At 39.5% G+C, this 19539-nt stretch overlaps 1 protein-coding gene and 1 long non-coding RNA gene across 3 annotated transcripts; one reads left to right on the top strand and one right to left on the bottom strand.

Moving 5' to 3' along the window:
• Window positions 1–1169: 1169 nt before the first annotated feature.
• LOC126390488 (uncharacterized) lies at window positions 1170–2719 on the bottom strand. The gene is made up of 3 exons (XR_007569970.1): window positions 2354–2719; window positions 2110–2203; window positions 1170–1375 (listed from the first exon to the last, which is right to left on the bottom strand). It is a non-coding gene; the product is annotated as an uncharacterized LOC126390488 (long non-coding RNA).
• A 9662-nt stretch (window positions 2720–12381) lies between these two features.
• On the top strand, window positions 12382–17834 carry LOC126390407 (ladderlectin-like). Of its 2 annotated transcripts, XM_050044700.1 has the most exons (10): window positions 12388–12511; window positions 12608–12681; window positions 12965–13009; window positions 13269–13313; window positions 13799–13867; window positions 14152–14184; window positions 15956–16047; window positions 16410–16535; window positions 16681–16774; window positions 17540–17834. In XM_050044700.1, exons 2-10 carry the CDS (start codon window positions 12633–12635, stop codon window positions 17602–17604), a joined length of 618 nt encoding a protein of 205 aa, XP_049900657.1. In that variant the 5' UTR covers window positions 12388–12511; window positions 12608–12632; the 3' UTR covers window positions 17605–17834. The 2 variants fall into 2 exon arrangements, with proteins under 2 accessions (XP_049900658.1, XP_049900657.1); XM_050044701.1 differs by lacking the exon at window positions 13269–13313 and having other exon boundaries at window positions 12382–12511.
• The last annotated feature ends 1705 nt before the right edge of the window (window positions 17835–19539 follow it).

Raw genomic sequence — 19539 nt, 5'->3', positions numbered from 1 at the left:
ACTGCAGAGGCTCCCAGCTTCATTTGAAACAGACTACATTATAAAAGGGACGTTATTTATTAATCCCTCTGTATCTTTATATATTTACTTTTTATCCGCTCTGTTGTCTTTGTAAAGTTAACATATCGCGCCCTCATTTTAAACTTAACACTTCCTGATTTTGTTTCAAAGTAAAAGCCCATTATAACCTCGGCTGAGAGAATCCCTCCATTTTCTAAATAAGCTTTTATTGTGAAACATTTGTAGGAACTTGGTTGTGGAGGATACAGTAGCTTGAATGTTTACTTAAGGCACAAATGTAGCTCCTGCCATCTGCTGACACTTTTTTACGTTACTACAATAACATTTCAGACACAGTTTCTCAAATAATAGTAAAAGTAATAAAAATAGGACAAGAATAACCCGATGACATCACACACGCCGTGAAAGATGACGAAATGGTGAGTACCATCGTGTAGTGTGTCATGTCTGTCGGCCAAGTCACAGCACAATGTTATAACTCCACAATCATGTAATGTGACATAGTGACTTTCAGAATGGGCAGAAAAGTCGTGTGGTACTAGTGTGTACCACCTGAGTGTTTTGAGTAACACCTGACACAAGGGGAAAAAGTGTGCTGTTCACCAACAAGACAACATTTGAAATTGTTTTTGGAAATTGTGGATGATGTGACCATCTGGTTCCAAAGTTTGAGAGCCAGCATCTGTCATGGTATGTGGGTGTGTCAGTGCCAACAGTATGGGTAACTTCCACACCTGTGAGGGCATCATGTTTGCTGAAGGTAAACACAGGTTTTAGCACAACATATGCTGCCATCCAGAAGATGTCTTTCAGGGATGTCTCTGCTTATTCCAGCAAGACAGTGCCAAGCCACACTCTGCACGTCATGTTGGTAGTAACAAAAACCATCAGTACCAGACTGTGACAGCTCCTAAAACAGGAGGTCTTTTGGTCACATGGGCACTTGGGCCCCTAAAGGCCTTCATGGGGAGTTTGATATCAGACAGTTCTTGTAATGTAATATCAGACAGTTCTTGTAATGTAATATTCTGTCATGTCTCTCATATTGACACTGCTTTTTCTGTATACTGTGTTTTTCAGTATTTTTTTCCATGCCTTAGTGCTTTTCTTATTGGGTGTTACTTAAAGGACGAACAAACAATGTCCTGTTCTTTCAAGTTTTTATTACAGAACTGCTGCCATAACCACAAACAGAAATGTTTTTACACAACAGTAACTTCATATTTAATCATTTAACACTCCTGGCTGATCCGTCTAAAGGCCCCAGATGAGAAGTCTGTATATTAACAATTCTCAGGGACCTTGGAACAGATGAAGGGATAATAAGTGCCACACAATGTGTGAGTCAATTGATCTGAAATTTGATTGAAAAAAGAGAAAAAAATAAGATTAACACAAATCCATTTTTTATGCTAACAGATGATACACAATTATGTTCACTGTAATATGACTTATTTGCCTTTTTCCACAGAGAACTAAGTAAATCAGCACTCAGACCAAAAAAAGTGTGAAACATGAGTGACATTGCCTTGTACTCTGATGTACAAGTCAGTGTCATGTTCACTCCGATCTAGGCACTAAACTCTATCAAGGCATTTAAATTAAGATATCAACTCTCTGAGAAAAAGACATAAATCCAGCTATAACAGTCACGCCTCTCACAGCTGTAGTTACATACTGTATTTAAATCTTATTTGGACTTGTAATTGGAAAAGAGACAGACAGCCTGTAGTAGTCCCTGGTCATAATTATGTGTGAGTGAAACCTGAGCTGTTACAGCATGGTGTAGACAGCTGTACCAGTTATAAAAATTATAAAAATTCTTATTATTATAAAAAATAATCTAATATCATAGTCAAATTTGACATAAAAATATAAATGTGTCTGATGTTGCCCTCTTCAGCAAAAGAGTCAGGCCACACTTTGTGAGCGACGTAGTAAATTTTATCTGAACTAACATATTAGCTAATGTTACAGTTATGTTCTCTTCACGTTATATTTACTGACTGAAAATAAGATGAGAAAACAGGAAAGCAAAAAGTTGTTGCTGGCCCTGACCCTGACCTCAAAGCAAACAGGTGGACTTACCCTTGGTGCGTAAGTAGACGCAGTGGTAGTTGCTGGGGGAGTAGAGATCGGACAAGCCATTGAAACTATCATGGTCAATCCACATCCACTGGCCCTAAGAGACAAAGAACATGAGTGTAAAGATGTGTTGTCTTAGTCTCTTCATTTGCTCTCACATCAATCTTGTGTAAGCCTAGACCCCCTTTGGACCAGGTCCTGGACTTGATCTGGACTGACTGAGTGGTGTCTCTTCATAAATCCATACCAGATAGAAGCCTCCCAGCCATGCGGAGGTGAAATGCTCTTGCTGTGTCATCTGCTGGAGGAAGCTGTACTCTCTAGCGTTGGTGGCCGAGGCCAGGTGGGCATCCAGGATGTTGCAGTGCTTCTGTCAGACAGAGGATGCAAATAGGAATCTTTGTGACTAAACAACTAAACAGTTGTTTCATTTCATTTCTGCATTTTCTTCCTCCAAATGAGTTGTCTTTAGCTTTGATGTGAAAAGCTCATCTTTTCATGGACTGATGGTGACACACTGACTGACCTACTATCACCATCCTGATGCTCCATGTTGTGGAACATGTTGCATTCATCATGTGTGTCAATGGTAAGTTCTACACTCGCTTAACTGAATTAATAACAAAGTCTATCAGATGACAGGAAAAGCTACAACTTCAACCACATTGTTCACAGTGTGTACAAGCTCAGTGTTCTCACAATAACAATGTATATCCTTAGCTAAGAATTTGGTAAATACAGATGATTGCTGTTTGACCCCCCCTATCTCTGAAGAAGTGCATAACATCATACTGAGGATGAAAGTGTCTTCTGCAGGGCATGATGAAATAAGATCTAGTCTTTATCGCTCAGAGCAGGTGCTGTACCAAATGACCTTGAAGTAGCTAAAGTCTTTCTGCTATTCAAATCAGGTGATTCCAGCTTATTTACTACTTATCATCCTATATCTGTTTTACCATGTTTTTCTTAAGTTCTTGAAAACCTAGTATATTCCAGAATATAAAAGTATATGGACAAAAGCAACATACTTTATAGCCATCAATATGGTTTTCAGAAAAAAAAACGTCAACACAAATGGCTCTTTTGCAGCTAGCTAACAAAATCTCTACAGCCTTTGACAACAAGAAAATAACTCTTGGTATTTTCTTAGACTTGTCAAAGGCATTTGACTCTGTTGATCACAACATCCTTATTGCAAAATTACAGAAATATGTTTTTTATGATGTTGCTTTAAAATGGCTGCTTAATTATTTAAAGGACAGAGGACAGTATGTTTCTACTTAGGTTTAATTTAAGGTTTAATTCAAACAGAGCTAAGCTACTTTGTGGAGTACCTCGTGACTCTATTCCTGGACCTCTGTTGTTCTTGATATACATAAACGACCTAACTAGGGTGTGAAAAATGTACTGCTTTATTTATTTGCTGATGCTACATGTCTGGTAGCTTCACATGAAAATTTTACACACAAGCAAATGAAGAGCTATCATCTGTTTCCAAATGGTTCAGATGAACAAATTCTCACTCAATATATAAAACTATGACTGCATGATATTTTGTAACAAAAATGAAAAATGTAACAAAGATAAAGTAAAAAATATTCATAGACAACACTGAAATAACTCAGGTTCCTTACATTCAAATTCTATGGTTCATAGCACACAAAAAATTTACTTGGAAATACCATATTGAACTTGAAGTCAGCTGGTAATTTGAGTACAGTTCGGTCACTGGTCAATAATCCCTGTATTTTAACTTTTTATTACAGCTTAATTTACCCTCATATTATGTAATGTAATGCCGCCACATGTCCCATTTATCTCAGTAAGATTTTTCTAACTCAAAAGAAAGTTTAGAGAATGACTAAATCACCTGCTTCTCTCTTTAGAAAGGATCAACTTACGCTACGATACGCTATACAAAATTCATCATTATAAAGTCCTCATTATGCAGGAGGAATGGCTTCTGTCAGTGTTATATTACTATACATGATATTATTGGATCATTATTACTGATCATCAACATGTAACATTTTAATCCTGCAGCAGATTGTGGTGGAGCTGTTATTCAAATACTCTGACAAACTGCTGAGCACTTTAATCTGTNCTATGACTCAGTCCTGTATGTGGGAAGATGATTGCAGTATGCACATAAAGATATGGGTTAATGGTTTAAAAGAATTACAGTCAAACTGGGCTGGATATTTAGTCACAGTAAGTGTGTCAGCTGTGTGTTCTGACCTTGTATTTTAAAGGACATATGAACAATGTTGATACGCTATACAAAATTCATCATTATAAAGTCCTCATTATGCAGGAGGAATGGCTTCTGTCAGTGTTATATTACTATACATGATATTATTGGATCATTATTACTGATCATCAACATGTTACATTTTAATCCTGCAGCAGATTGTGGTGGAGCTGTTATTCAAATACTCTGACAAACTGCTGAGCACTTTAATCTGTAACTGTGTATCATATTCTGGAGCTGTAGCCACTGTTCCACTAACTTCTTTAACCATGGCTAGTGGCAGGGTACGGCTTGGTTTGAGTCGCGCCACCAAGAACTGTGTTAGTCCCACCATGGAATAACCAAGAAAATTACAGAGCAGAATAAACCAACACCCTCCATTTTCATTTAGGTTTACTTGTGAATGTTACACTGTCCCACTGACTATTGCTGTCAGCATCACACACTACACTGATCTGACTTCAGTAGCAGAGCCACCATTCAGTATCCCCACTGCTATTAAACTTAAGGCAGTCACTATCCAGATCAGTGGGGAAGCTTTACTCTGTCACCTGCACTCATGAGCACGCCCTGTGAGTATGGACCAGCTAGCTGATGGTGTTTTTTTCTGGTCTAAAATTAATAAGCTAAAATAGTTAAGTAAGATGGTAAATCGTATTATGAATTGATTTGTTTTCCAGCATCCTTGAATAGAATACCTTGTTATGAGCATGAGGTCCCACAAACCTTGGGTGCACAGCATGGGGTCCTTAAGACCATGTGTAAAACAAAACAAACGGTCAGTGAAGACCAAACTGAAACAAAAGGTCATAGACCGAACAGAAACTAAGGCCATAAGACCAACCTAAATAAACTGGTGAAAGTAAAGTAAGGTCCGACAACCAAACAGAACTTAAGTCAGCAATAACAAACAGAAATTAATGGTCCCACGACCAACAAAAAATGAGTGTTGCATGGGGTCACACAGACCACGTATGAGCATACAGCGAGCGGTCCCGAAGACTATGGGTGTTTGTGCATACAGCATACTGTAAGGTCCCGCAGACCATGATCGGGCATTTTGCGTGAGGTCCTGAAGGCCATGTAAATTGAATAAGCATTGAACCAATAAAATGTGATTAATTTGTGACCAAGACCAGCAGATAATAAATCAGAACTGACAGAAATGGTGATTAGATACCCAAGATAAAATTACCATAGGTGATTAATGATTGTGAATTATAAAATGATAAAGATGAGCAATTAGCAGTCAAGCCGGTGTTAGTGCATGCAATATGTAGTTCAAGGTTCATGGATGATTGTGCATACAGCATGAGATCTCATAGACCATGGGTGTTGTGGAAACATATGATAAATGAGCAAGCCAAAGTGAATTGAGGCAGACAGAATTGGAATTATTTAAATAAGTGCAAAGAAAATAGGCCTGAACAGCAAGCAAATATCAAGTCAGAGTCAGCAATGACCGAAAAGCAATATGACAACAAAACGGAAAAAGCAAGTGACTGCAAACACCACCACCTATATGAATGACTTAACAAGAAATTAGGGCACAGAAACTTGATTTATGAAACTGTGTTTATATCTGCCCATATATCTGCCCACCGCAAACATATCCGTGAGTACTTTGTTAATCCGCTAATGGTAGAAAAATAAATTTGCCCTGGCAATTATTGTGACAGTTGAGACTCTTGATAATTGAAATAATGTTGCTGGCCAAATACAGCTTGAATAAGGTCAACTGGCCCCGCTACTGGCCTTATTAGGTAGGTAGTAACTTTGCTGATTGATGAATGATTATTTGATGTTTGATAAAGACATAAATACTACCAACATTTATTTGGGAAAATCAACACTAAATGCATCTATACCAACAATTAGTAGACCAAGATTATGATTGTACTATTAGACCTACAGTAATGGGTCTTTATGATAAATGCCCCACCACTCTACTGGAGGAGTGTCATGAAGAGGATTAGATTACATGGGCATCTTTGGGAGTACACTGGCCTGCTGCATCTCCCCTGTAAGCAGTAGAGGAATGACGCTCTGGATCACTGCTATATGCAAACGGAACATCTATGGCGCAGTGATACTATTCACATACGAGAGGGCGACCATGCGGCCTTCGGGAAAAAGTTAGGCTGATTAGAGGCTGCCCCACAGTATGCTCTACATTCAATTTTATTTATAGAGCCCAATATCACAAATCGGAATTTGCCTCAGAGGGCTTTACAGCATATGACATCCCTCTGTCCTTAGGACCCTCACAGCGTATAAGGAAGAAACCTCAGGAAGAGCAACTGAGGAGGGATCCCTCTTCCAGGACGGACAGATGTGCAATAGATGTCGTACAGAACAGATCAACATAACAAATTTACATTATTCCATATGAAAAAAACTGAGAAAAGCACGCACATCCCTAAAAAACTAAGTACTGGGTGCCAGACAGAAAAAAGTGAAATGAATAAAAAGGAATAAAGTTTGCACACCAGAGATAGCTCCAAAAGCCAGTTTTTAATGAAGTATCACCACATGTGAGGTTTTGGGTCACTGCCCTTCTTCAGACAAAAAGAAGAAGTCTGAAGAAGGGCAGTGACCCGAAACCTCACATGTGGTGATACTTCATTAAAGCATAATACATACAACAACAAACAACAATATGAGATGACTTAAATACAACAACACAGGACAGAAGCATACAAAATACTTTCTGTTGTGGTACTGGTTAATTGTGCTAGATGCTATTAAAGTGCAGTGTAGACACCACATTTGCACTACGCTGATGATACTCAACTTTACATTTCCATTCAGCCCAGTGAACTCTCACCACACCTACCTATTCTGTACAAGTGTCTGGCTGAGATCAGTAACTGGACATGTCAACATTCTCTTCAATTAAATCACAGTAAAACTGAAGCTCCAGTATTAGCCTCAGATTAGGTCTCTGATTAAATCGTCCAACACCTCGGTTCATTGAACAAATAGAAAACCTTTTGCTGAAAACCTAAGAATCACTTTTGACTATCAGGTGAAATTTGATAAACATGTCAAGTCAGTTATTCAGTCCTGCTACTTTCACCTCTAAAATATTGAAAAAATACGTCCACTGTTATCCTGCCAGCAGTTAGAACTGGTTATCCATGCTTTGTGTCCTCCTGCTTAGACTACTGTAGACTACTAAACTACTTCTCTTTATTCCTGCCTGAGCCAAAATGCTGTTACAAGATAACAGCAAGACTATTCACTAAGACCTCACGTCACTCTTGAATAACCCCACCTCTGATGTCACTTCACTGGCTGTCAATCAGATTTAGGATTCAATTCAAGATTTCTCTTCTCACCTGTAAAGCTTTTAATAATCTTGCTCCAGAGTATATTAGAGACTGAAAACATGAGGAGACTGTACGTTAGCTTTTCTGGGTCCCAGACCTCTCAGGTGTCGGCAAACTCTCTTGAAGGCCTTAAGTCACAGTTGAGGACAGTTGTTTTTATGCTGAAAGCATATACTCTATTTTAAGCTGTGATATTTCTAATGTTTTTGTTCAGTTTGTTTTTGGTGCTATTTTCTTCTGTTATAATGTTATTGTTGTACTCACTTTTTTTTAAATACAAATTTTAAAAATCATGCATGTGCTCTGTTAATTTAATATATTATTACTGTGGTGTTAAAATGGCATTACATTTAGCGACACAGGAATTAGAACTTGAAACTCAAAGTGTAGGACTTGGGACTTGACTCAGGACTTGCCTGTCTTGAGTTGGGACTTGACTCAGGACTTGTCTGTCTTGACCTGGGACTTGACTTGGGACCAGCCTGCCTTATACTGGGACTTGCCTTGGGACTTGAGTTCAAAACTTGAGATGTCACATCTGCTGCTTGAGTGTGTGTGGGTGTGGTGAGCAGAGCGGTTACAGGTGTGCCGGAGACTGAGCAGAGCACCACCAGCTGCATCTCATCCTGCAATCAACTGCCTGCTTGTACTCAGCCCTGCCACATCCACGCTGCCAGATCGTAGCCACTGTTAAGTCAGTATACAGCTCAACTCTAGCCTCTAGTTGAATCCCTGACTTAAACTGTCAGTAATCCTGTTTTCCTGTGTTTCCAGTATCCAACCTGCCTGCTCTGCTCTCCGGCCCCGCTCGGCTCCACCTGCCCTCACCTCGGACACTCCAGCCTACTCCCCACTCAGCCTGCCCCCACCTCGGACACTCCAGCCTGCTCCCCACTCAACCTGCCCCCTCCTCGGACGCTCTGGACCCATACCCCTTCACCCTTCCCATCCTCCCCTCCGGACTCAGCCCCTCACCCAGAAAGCTAAAATAAACCTTTTGGACTCAAACTGTTTCACTGTCTGTTAGCACTTGGGTCCTTGCTGCCGCCCCGTAACATGAGACCTATTTGCAAAACAATGACTTGGTCCCAGTTCTGGTAGCGACTGTCCACATGTGTTTCTTTCTATGTAATTTTGCATGTGAAAGAGGAGTCAGTGTAACAATTTAACCCAGAGCAGTCTAACTATGCACTGTATTTCTAGCTGTTGAGAGGGGTGCTATTCTATTGTGTATGTATGCATGTTGAAATTCTGACATTGATATGAGCCCTACCACTGTATGGATTAGGCCCACCATAATAAAGCCAAGAGTAATACTCCGCCGTCGCCACCGCTGCCGTGTGTAACGTAATTTACCCATTTTTATCGGTCTCCTGAGGACATGAATTCTCTAATCCTGATTGGTGTATGTGACATCATGTTTTACTTAATGCAGCCCTGCGCAGCCCCAATCAGTGAGCAAAGTGGGTACATTTCCTCCAGAGTGACGGGAATAAAACAATGACAGTATGCTGGGAACCCAGGTAGCTTTTTTCCACTGCAGGAACAGTAACATTCCCAGCTGCCAGACATCAGTGTTGAAGTGGACTCTAGTTTTATCACCTGAAATTATTAACAAGTGTCTGTGTATTCATAAATGTCGGTAAGCAACTGAGAAAGAGACAATAAAACTGTGTCTTATTTACTATTAAGTAGTTCTGCGTCTTTGATTGAGGCAGTAATGTAAGATAAGATAATCCACTGGAGACTTACAGGAACAATAAACAGACTTTAGACTTTTTTTTATTCTACTAGAATACTTCACATGTGGACAGAGATATCACCGGGGTCATTCAGAGACCTTGAGAGGGGCAGGTGCTCAAAGTGAAAAAGAGGCACATGGAACACAATTTTAAAACCAGCTCGTTTTCATTCCAAAGTCATCAAATACCGCAGCTTTGTCAGTGATTTTAGCTAAAACACCAACGCCAAAAGCCACCTTTTGTGGCAGTATGATATGTCACCAGGCGGCGTCAGTGTGTAATGTGGTCCGACGGAACCTTTTGCAGTGTAATGATACGCCAGTGGTTGGCTAGACAGACAGTGTCAGTTCATTACGCAGTCGGATGGCGCCTGTCATGGTGGTATGATACACTGCCAGTAACAGCTGGAAAGGAAAGTCCTGACAGGGCCGGCAGTAGGGATGGTGGATAAGTCCAGCAAACCCTGGACTTTCACCCAGGAGGCCAGAGTTCGCTTCTCCTATGACTGTGGAGCCAAACCATGTTGTTTTTTTCTAAACATAACCATGTGCTTTTGTGAACATCCCTGTGTTAGTTGCGGCATCCTGGATTGTAAACAGCAGATGCCGAAAGGTACCTAGCGCAAAATTGTAAAGGCATGAAAGTCGACAGCAAAGCAGCAATATGTGACAACTTAAGAATGTTAACAGGTTGTTTAAAATACCATACTAGGGGTGACCCCAAATAGTCGATGATTCGGTGATTCGATGAAGTCTGATTTGACTGCCAGTCTCGAATCGTTGCAAAATGTGGTTATGAAACAAGACCATGCCATTCTGACTATATGGGGGTGCTCACTGCTGCTGAACATCTTGATTTGACATAGAATGTATTTGTTTTCTAGTAATTCATGATATATAGCCTATTTTGATACAAACATCAGCTAATTTCTGTTAATAAAGAATTGAAAATGACGCGTGCGTTTAATCAGTAGGCATAATCATTACTACGCATTAATAAATCACCCAGTTGCTCGATCCAAATAAGCTGAGGTGAGTGACCGCGCTGCAGGACCAGAGCAGCATTGAGGCCGGTGAGTTAAGTCCCACTGATTGTTACACACTTGAGTGTGTGAAATTTGTTCTCCGCATTTGACCCATCACCTGAGGGAGCGGTGAGCAGCAGCGGTGCCGCGCTCGGGAATCATGTGGTGATGATTTACGGTGGAGGAGATATGTGCTCTCAAATCAAACTTTTTTGAAGGATTACTCGTTTACCTGAAGTGTCTTGAAACGAATTTCACCGCTGATTGTTTTCTTGATAGACTCTGATTTTTTATTGGCTACTTTTTGTCCGACGTGCCAAACAATTGAGAGCGGTGACGCACGGTCCCTGTGGATGAACTTGTATGAACCTGAGTTGATTAATGAAGTAACTTGAATTCAGAAAGAAGAAAAACTGTTTCTACACCTATTGATGATGTTTTTGGATATTTATTTGTGAATGAAATGGCAAGTTCTGACGAGTCAGAAACGACTCCTGTTAATGACATGGATGAGACTGCAGCGCGTCTGCGCTCATCTAGAGCATCATACCTTGATGAAGTGAAAGGAATAAAGATAAAGATAAAATGATAACCCTTTTACTTTTATTATTATTATCTTATTATGCCAACTGAAGAATTAAATTTGTTTGTTTGGGTGTTTTAGCTCTTTTCTCTGGAACGGAAACTGACAAGCTCATTAAATGAGCTCATTAATCAATGAGGGGGAAAATAACATGATTCGACGATTAGTCGACTAAAGGAAAAATCCGTCAAATCAGATTTGACTATGAAAATTCTTAGTCGGGGACACCCCTATACCATACAGCAATAAACAGTCATTGACAGCATAACCATTTAAATGAAAGCCACCTATATTCAGGCAGAATGTAACATGGCATGTGATGACAAACCACATCATACTGTATCAGTGTCTCACACATGGTGAAATAAGAGGGGGACAATAACAGATAAATATTGTTAAATTATTAATGTGTTATAATGTTATTTGAGTTGATTTTCTCTCTAAATTTTCTCAAAAACTGAACAGTGAAATTGCATGAAATTTGACAAAACGGCACTTTGGACATTAAGGGGCAAAGGGGCAGGTGCTTGAGCACCCTAAGCCTCTGCATATGCCTACTGAGCGACAAAGAGAGAGCTAATTAACAAAACACAACAGGTGTATCTGTGTGAGAATACAGCAGATACAGAAGGCCATGAAACCAATATATAACCAGGGTGGGCCAAGGCCAACTTGACACACAGAAGACACAAAAAGGACAGTGTAACATTCAGAAGTAAACCTAAATGAAAATGGAGGGTGTTGGTTTATTGTACTTTGTATTATTCTTGGTTATTCCATGGTGGGACTAACACAGTTCTTGGTGGGGCTACCCAAACCAAGCCGTACCCTGCCACTAGCCATGGTTAAAGAAGTTAGTGGAACAGTGGCTACAGCTCCAGAATATGATACACAGTTACAGATTAAAGTGCTCAGCAGTTTGTCAGAGTGTTTAAAAAAACAGCTCCACCACAATCTGCTGCAGGACTAAAATGTTACATGTTGATGATCAGTAATAATGATCCAATAATATCATGTATAGTAATATAACACTGACAGAAGCCATTCCTCCTGCATAATGAGGACTTTATAATGATGAATTTTGTATAGCGTATCACCATTGTTCATATGTCCTTTAAAATACAAGGTCAGAGCACACAGCTGACATACTTACTGTAACTAAATATCCAGCCCAGTTTGACTGTAATTCTTTTAAACCATTAACCTGATCTGAAATCACAACAACAAGGAAGAGGTTTGTGAAAACTGTTTACATGCTGTCAGGAAACAGATTAATGATCAGCTTCATATCTTTATGTGCATACTGCAATCATCTTCCCACATACAGGACTGAGTCATAAACATTGGCACGTCCTGCCACATGAACGTGACTCAGTGCTTCAGGTGTGTGTATATAAAGAGCAGGGATCCCCTCATCATCACTGCATCATTCAGCTGATAACTGAATAACATCACCTCACATTTACCTGACAGGTAAGACACCTGCTGTATTTCTTCTCTCTTCAGTGGAGCTCATGGTTCTGCTCTCTGTCTGAATATTTATTGGCTGTTTGTTTTTTCTCCACACAGAACAGTTGATCAGTTGATCATCACCATGAAGACTGTCCTGGTCCTCTCCATTCTCCTCTGTGCTGCATTTGCAGGTCAGATTCAACACAGACCATTTAGACAGAACACACACACTATCATCCATGTGTTCATCAGTCAGTCAGCAAGACTCTAACATGGTGTGCACACACACACACACACACACACACACACACACTCACAGAGTGGGACAAAAGAGTACACAGCACTGAGAGACTCAGCAACCATACCACATGTGACAAATACAATTGATTGATTGATTGATTGATTGATTGATTGATTGATTGATTGATTGACAGACATTTAATCTCACTGACAGTGTTGTGTTTTTACCTGCAGCTCCACAACCAGAGGGAGAGAAGACAAACGAAGAGAAGGCTCCAGGTCAGTATTGAAGGTCTTTGCTTTACACACACACAGGCAGTCAGACAGTAAGATCTACATCTAACTATAAAGCAATTTCTGGCTGTCTGTCTGTCTGTCTGTCTGTCTGTCTGTATGTTCTCGCACATCTAAAGAACCATTCATCTGATCTACTTTACACAACAGCTCTGTGGGCAGGTAATCAGCCTGTTGGGAGCATGTTTTGAACGGACACTGCACTTGTCTATCTAACACCAACATTAATGTGATTCATTCACAGAAGCAGCAGTGGAGGTCCTGAAGGAAGAGGTTGTTGCTGCACCTGGTTAGTGCCCTCTTTAAATCTCCTGCAGAGTTTTTCTATTTGGTTTCATGTTTTATTTAGCCTGTACTGTGACAGCCATGTGAGAACATTAAATGTCAAATTGTAACATTTGAAGCTTCATCAGTCTCGTCAGAACTTGTATGTAGGCCTTCTTCATTACTCACACATGCGATATGGGTGGAGGGACCAATTATTTAATGTTAGCATGATACATGCTAAACTAGAATAGTGAACAGAGTAAAAATAGCTGCTAAACATCTGCATGTTAGCATGCTGACGTTAGCATTTAGGTCAAAGCACAGGTGTGTCTAAACACAGCCTCACAGAGCTGCTTAGCTGTAGATGCTTCGACTGGTTTTAACTTTTGTCACTTCCATGTTAATATGATTTACACTGGACATGCTTGACATTTTGTAGTTGCGACATTCTGTAATGTCAAAAACTCTCATCTAAAAAGAGTTCTGATGAATCTGTTGATGTTTCAGAGATGGACAAGATGATGAAGGATGAGGAAGTACTTGTGCCAGAAGAATTTGTCCCTGTTCCCAGAAACGGTAATCACAAAGGACACACGTCACTCTTAACAATATATTCTGTAGCTGCTATTAATAATCAATTAAGTGGTTAAACACATTTATCAATTATATTTGATCAAGTACTCTCAACTGTTCCACATGTTGTTGTACTCTAAATTATATAAGATGTTTTTAAACAACATGCATATAAGAAAACTAAACACACACACGCTGACATATTTTGATAATGAAATATATTGCATGTATTTATAGAGACTTATATACAGTGTTCTATGTATTTATTTATTTATTATATTTTCCAGCACCTGTGTCTGAGGAGGCAGCAGCATCTGAATGTAAGAGCCACATTACTGTTTTTATCTTAGTTTAGTTTGGTTTATTTTATTTGCAATTAACAAGGGAAAAATGGTATTTAAAAGCTGAAATACATTACAAATGAATCAATGAAGCGTTAAGGGTCTTTGCCTGAGTCCTTCTCAGATGTTTGTTGACTAACCACAATGTAGATGTTGATTGTGGAGATGGAAGTAGGTTGTTCCAAAGAGATGGTCGTCTGTATTTCAATGAATATTGATGACAACACAGGAAGTAAAAGTCCTTAGAGTGTCTTGTGGAATATGAGTGAAAGTCTGGTGTATGTTCACATTATAAATTGATAAAAGTTGATCCTTTCTAAAGAGAGAAGCAGGTGATTTTTAGCAAAGCTAGTCATTCTCTAAACTTTCTTTTGAGTTAGAAAAATCTTACTGAGATAAATGGGACATGTTGAGTTAGAAAAATCTTACTGAGATAAATGGGACATGTGGCGGCCCAAGCAGTATTACATTACATAATATGAGGGTAAATTAAGCTGTAATAAAAAGTTAAAATACAGGGATTATTGACCAGTGACCGAACTGTACTCAAATTACCAGCTGACTTCAAGTTCAATATGGTATTTCCAAGTAAATTTTTTGTGTGCTATGAACCATAGAATTTGAATGTAAGGAACCTGAGTTATTTCAGTGTTGTCTATGAATATTTTTTACTTTATCATTGTTACATTTTTCATTTTTGTTACAAAATATCATGAAGTCACATTTTTATATATTGAGTGAGAATTTGTTCATCTGAACCATTTGGAAATAGACGATAGCTCTTCATTTGCTTCTTGTCTGGGTGTGTAAAATTTTCATGTGAAGCTACCAGACACGTAGCATCAGCAAATAAATAAAGCAATACATTTTTCACACCCTAGTTAGGTCGTTTATGTATATCAAGAACAACAGAGGTCCAGGAATAGAGTCACGAGGTACTCCACAAAGTAGCTTAGCTCTGTTTGAATTAAACCTTAAATTAAACCTAAATAGAAACATACTGTCCTCTGTCCTTTAAATAATCAAGCAGCCATTTTAAAGCAACATCATGAAAACCATATTTCTGTAATTTTGCAATAAGGATGTTGTGATCAACAGAGTCAAATGCCTTTGACAAGTCTAAGAAAATACCAGGAGTTATTTTCTTGTTGTCAAAGGCTGTAGAGATTTTGTTAGCTAGCTGCAAAAGAGCCATTTGTGTTGACATTTTTCTCTGAAACCATATTGATGGCTATAAAGTATGTTGCTTTTGTCCATATACTTTTTCATTCTGGAATATACTAGGTTTTCAAGAACTTTAGAAAAACATGGTAAAACAGATATAGGATGATAATTAGTAAATAAGCTGGAATCACCTGATTTGAATAGCAGAATGACTTTAGCTACTTCAAGGTCACTTGGTACAGCACCTGCTCTGAGCGATAAAGACTAGATCTTATTTCATCATGCCCTGCAGAAGACACTTTCATCCTCAGTATGATGTTATGCACTTCTTCAGAGATAGGGGGGGTCAAACAGCAATCATCTGTATTTACCAAATTCTTAGCTAAGGAAGGACCAATATTTACAAAAACAAAACAAAAAAAACGCATTGCAACTGTTCTTTTCTTTATGTTCCTTAATGAGTGAGGTCATCATGGAAACAACGACACCAAACAAGACAAATCAAATATAAAAGGCAAACACCTCTCTCTAAATATTTCAGTCATTGAAACTGCTCTGTTGAATTCACTCTTCTGTCTGTCTGTAGCTCGTTACAGCTTATGTCCAAGAGGCTGGGAACAGCATGGCTCTCGCTGCTTCCGGGTCATCTCTACTTCCAAGACCTGGTACGAGGCTAAGGTACTGCTACTATCACACTTATACATTGTTATTGTGAGAACACTGAGCTTGTACACACTGTGAACAATGTGGTTGAAGTCGTAGCTTTTCCTGTCATCTGATAGACTTTGTTATTAATTCAGTTAAGCGAGTGTAGAACTTACCATTGACACACATGATGAATGCAACATGTTCCACAACATGGAGCATCAGGATGGTGATAGTAGGTCAGTCAGTGTGTCACCATCAGTCCATGAAAAGATGAGCTTTTCACATCAAAGCTAAACACAACTCATTTGGAGGAAGAAAATGCAGAAATGAAATGAAACAACTGTTTAGTTGTTTAGTCACAAAGATTCCTATTTGCATCCTCTGTCTGACAGGAGCACTGCAACATCCTGGGTGCCCACCTGGCCTCGGCCACCAACGCTAGAGAGTACAGCTTCCTCCAGCAGATGACACAGCTACGCGGTTTGACCTCCGCATGGCTGGGAGGTCTCTACCTGCAGGTATGGATTTATGAAGAAACACCACTCAGTCAGTCCAGATCAAGTCCAGGACCTGGTCCAAAGGGGGTCTGGACTTACACAAGACTGATGTGAGAGCAAATGAAGAGACTAAGACATCTTTACACTCATGTTCTTTGTCTCTTAGGGCCAGTGGATGTGGATTGACCAGGAGGGTTTCACCAGGTTGTACTCACTCCCCTCCCCCAGCAGCTACCCATGCATCTACTTACGCAGCACATGTAAGTCCACCTGTTTGCTTTGGGGTCAGGGTCAGGGCCATCAGCAACTTCTTGCTACTTTTTCCTGTTTTCTCATCTTATTTTCAACTTCTTGCTACTTTTTCCTGTTTTCTCATCTTATTTTCACATAGTAAATATAACGTGAAGAGAACATAACTGTAACATTAGCTAATATGTTAGTTCAGATAAAATTTACTACGTCGCTCACAAAGTGTGGCCTGGCTCTTTTGCTGAAGAGGGCAACATCAGACACATTTATATATTTATGTCAAATTTGACTATGATATTAGATTTTTTTTTGCTATCCCAGTTATAACTGGTACAGATGTCTACACCGTGCTGTAACAGCTCAGGTTTCACTCACACATAATTATGACCAGGGACTACTACAGGCTGTCTGTCTCTTTTCCAATTACAAGTCCAAATAAGATTTAAATACAGTATGTAACTACAGCTGTGAGAGGCGTGACTGTTATACCTGGATTTATGTCTTTTTCTCAGAGAGTTGATATCTTAATTTAAATGCCTTGATAGAGTTCAGTGCCTAGATCGGAGTGAACATGACACTGACTTGTACATCAGAGTACAAGGCAATGTCACTCATGTTTCACACTTTTTTTGGTCTGAGTGCTGATTTACTTAGTTCTCTGTGGAAAAAGGCAAATAAGTCATATTACAGTGAACATAATTGTGCATCATCTGTTAGCATAAAAAATGTATTTTGTGTTAATCTTATTTTTTTCTCTTTTTTAAATCAAATTTCAGATGGTTGGTGTAACGCCGCGTGTGGGACTGCTTTTCCCTTCATCTGTTCCAAGATGAACTGTTAACATACAGACTTCTCATCTGGGGCCTTTAGACGGATCAGCCAGGATTTTTTTTTTCATTCGCAGCCAACTTATGAACGTTGTTGTGTGTCTTAATGAATTATACTTTTCTTTTTGTATCCTGCGTATTCTACCTGTGAGTGTTAAATGATTAAATATGAAGTTACTGTTGTGTAAAAGCATTTCTGTTTGTGGTTATGGCAGCAGTTCTGTAATAAAAACTTGAAAGAACAGGACATTGTTTGTTCGTCCTTTAAGTAACACCCAATAAGAAAAGCACTAAGGCATGGAAAAAAATACTGAAAAACACAGTATACAGAAAAAGCAGTGTCAGTATGAGAGACATGACAGAATATTACATCACAAGAACTGTCTGATATAGCTGATATAGTTACTTTACTCAGGGAGTAACGCAGTAAAGTAACTGGTTATTTTTCAAAAGAGTAATGCAGTAAAGTAATTTGATTAACGAAACCCTTACCCAACTCTGCTTACTCGTCATTTAATTCTTCTGTCACACACCCCAAAATTGGTTACTACATCCTTTCTTCTCAAAATTCAGACTTTGCATGTACGCCTCTGTGTCAGCATCAGGGTTATTGCTGGTAATCTTAAGTGAGGCTAGATAGCTCACAAATGATTTTCATACCTGGTAGGCAACATTTTATCCGCCTAAGCCCGGTTCTAGGCAGGCATGTATGAGGGGGCAGTCATAAATGTGAAGGGGGCATCATGCTCCAGCACATTTTTGCCATAGGTAGAGCTGACAAATAAAGCTAGCTCACTCACTCACTCACTCACTCACTCACTCACTCACTCGCAGGATGTGGGGACGCTGTGTGAGTGCCCTATAGAGGGTGTCAAAGCACCGTGGTCTCAAATGTGCTTGCCACTTGTTTTATTGTTGATAACAATGTTTTCTACATGGAATTGGGTTGTTGTCAGCTGTGTGTCCAACCCCCAACCTAAAGAAATGGATTGCACTTTGTCAGGCCTCTACCCTAAGACCTGTCCAACTTGGGTGTCCCACCTGAAGACTAAGCTCCTGCTGGTATAGCTCTTAGGGTCACTGAGGCACACAAACCCCCAGACCACAATAAGGTGGCAATGCCTCAGGGAGGAAAACTGGAAAATAAAATAAACAAAAAATAAAATAAAAATTAAGAAAAAATTAAAATAAAAATATCCTTCATCCAGGCACAACCAACATCTGACCATTTATCTTATTGGATGGCCATTAGGCATCTAGGCATATGAAATAAATTTGAACCTAATAATTACAATAACCTCACTATAGCCAGTATTTACCAAAGCTAGTCTTATAAAAAAAACTTATCAAACTAACAGAACTAACAAACACAACAGCTATAGGCCAGAGCAGAACATTTTATATTTTTTTGTTTTGTTTTGGGGGGTTTTGTCTTTTTTTTGTTGTTTCTGGGGGTTTTGTGAAAAGTTAATAAAAGCTTTGTAAAAATCGCTGTGATTATCAAAAAACAGCGTGCAGAACTAGAGGCTGGGCGGGGCTTTACGTAGGGGTCTGGCACACACAGGGCATTTGTCCTCAGTATGTGACATGCAGCAGGCACTCATCTCTCGCTGTGCTTGTGTGATTGGAGAAACATTCGCACTGACAGGCTCACACTCTATGCTCACACTGCTATATTTACTTTTGTTTTTTCTTGTTAACTATTATGTATCTCACAACACGAGACGCTACGACGAGTTTAACAGAGCTTCACTTTACTGTTGCATTCTGCCTCACTGAGACTGAGAAACCTGACGTCGATGCCTCTTGGCTCATTTGCATATTAAACAGTGATTGGGTGTTTACTGGGGGGAGGGTCTCTGCCGACTGCAGACAGTAGATCACACACAGTCGGCACACAGCACGGAGTGGAGATAGATGAGAAAGCTTTTCTGTTTTGTGCCTTTTTC

The sequence above is a fragment of the Epinephelus moara genome, chromosome 5, assembly GCF_006386435.1.
Source record: "Epinephelus moara isolate mb chromosome 5, YSFRI_EMoa_1.0, whole genome shotgun sequence".
NCBI classification, from domain to species: Eukaryota; Metazoa; Chordata; class Actinopteri; order Perciformes; family Serranidae; genus Epinephelus; species Epinephelus moara.
This window is presented reverse-complemented; position numbering and strand designations above follow the sequence as displayed.

Excerpts from the sequence above, each read along its gene's own strand:
- LOC126390407 (XM_050044700.1), top strand. The coding sequence starts at position 12,633 with ATGAAGACTGTCCTGGTCCTCTCCATTCTCCTCTGTGCTGCATTTGCA. Across the intron at positions 12,682-12,964 it reads CCTCTGTGCTGCATTTGCAG|CTCCACAACCAGAGGGAGAG; the intron begins GTCAGATTCAAC and ends TTTTACCTGCAG. Across the intron at positions 13,314-13,798 it reads AGAGGTTGTTGCTGCACCTG|AGATGGACAAGATGATGAAG; the intron begins GTTAGTGCCCTC and ends TTGATGTTTCAG.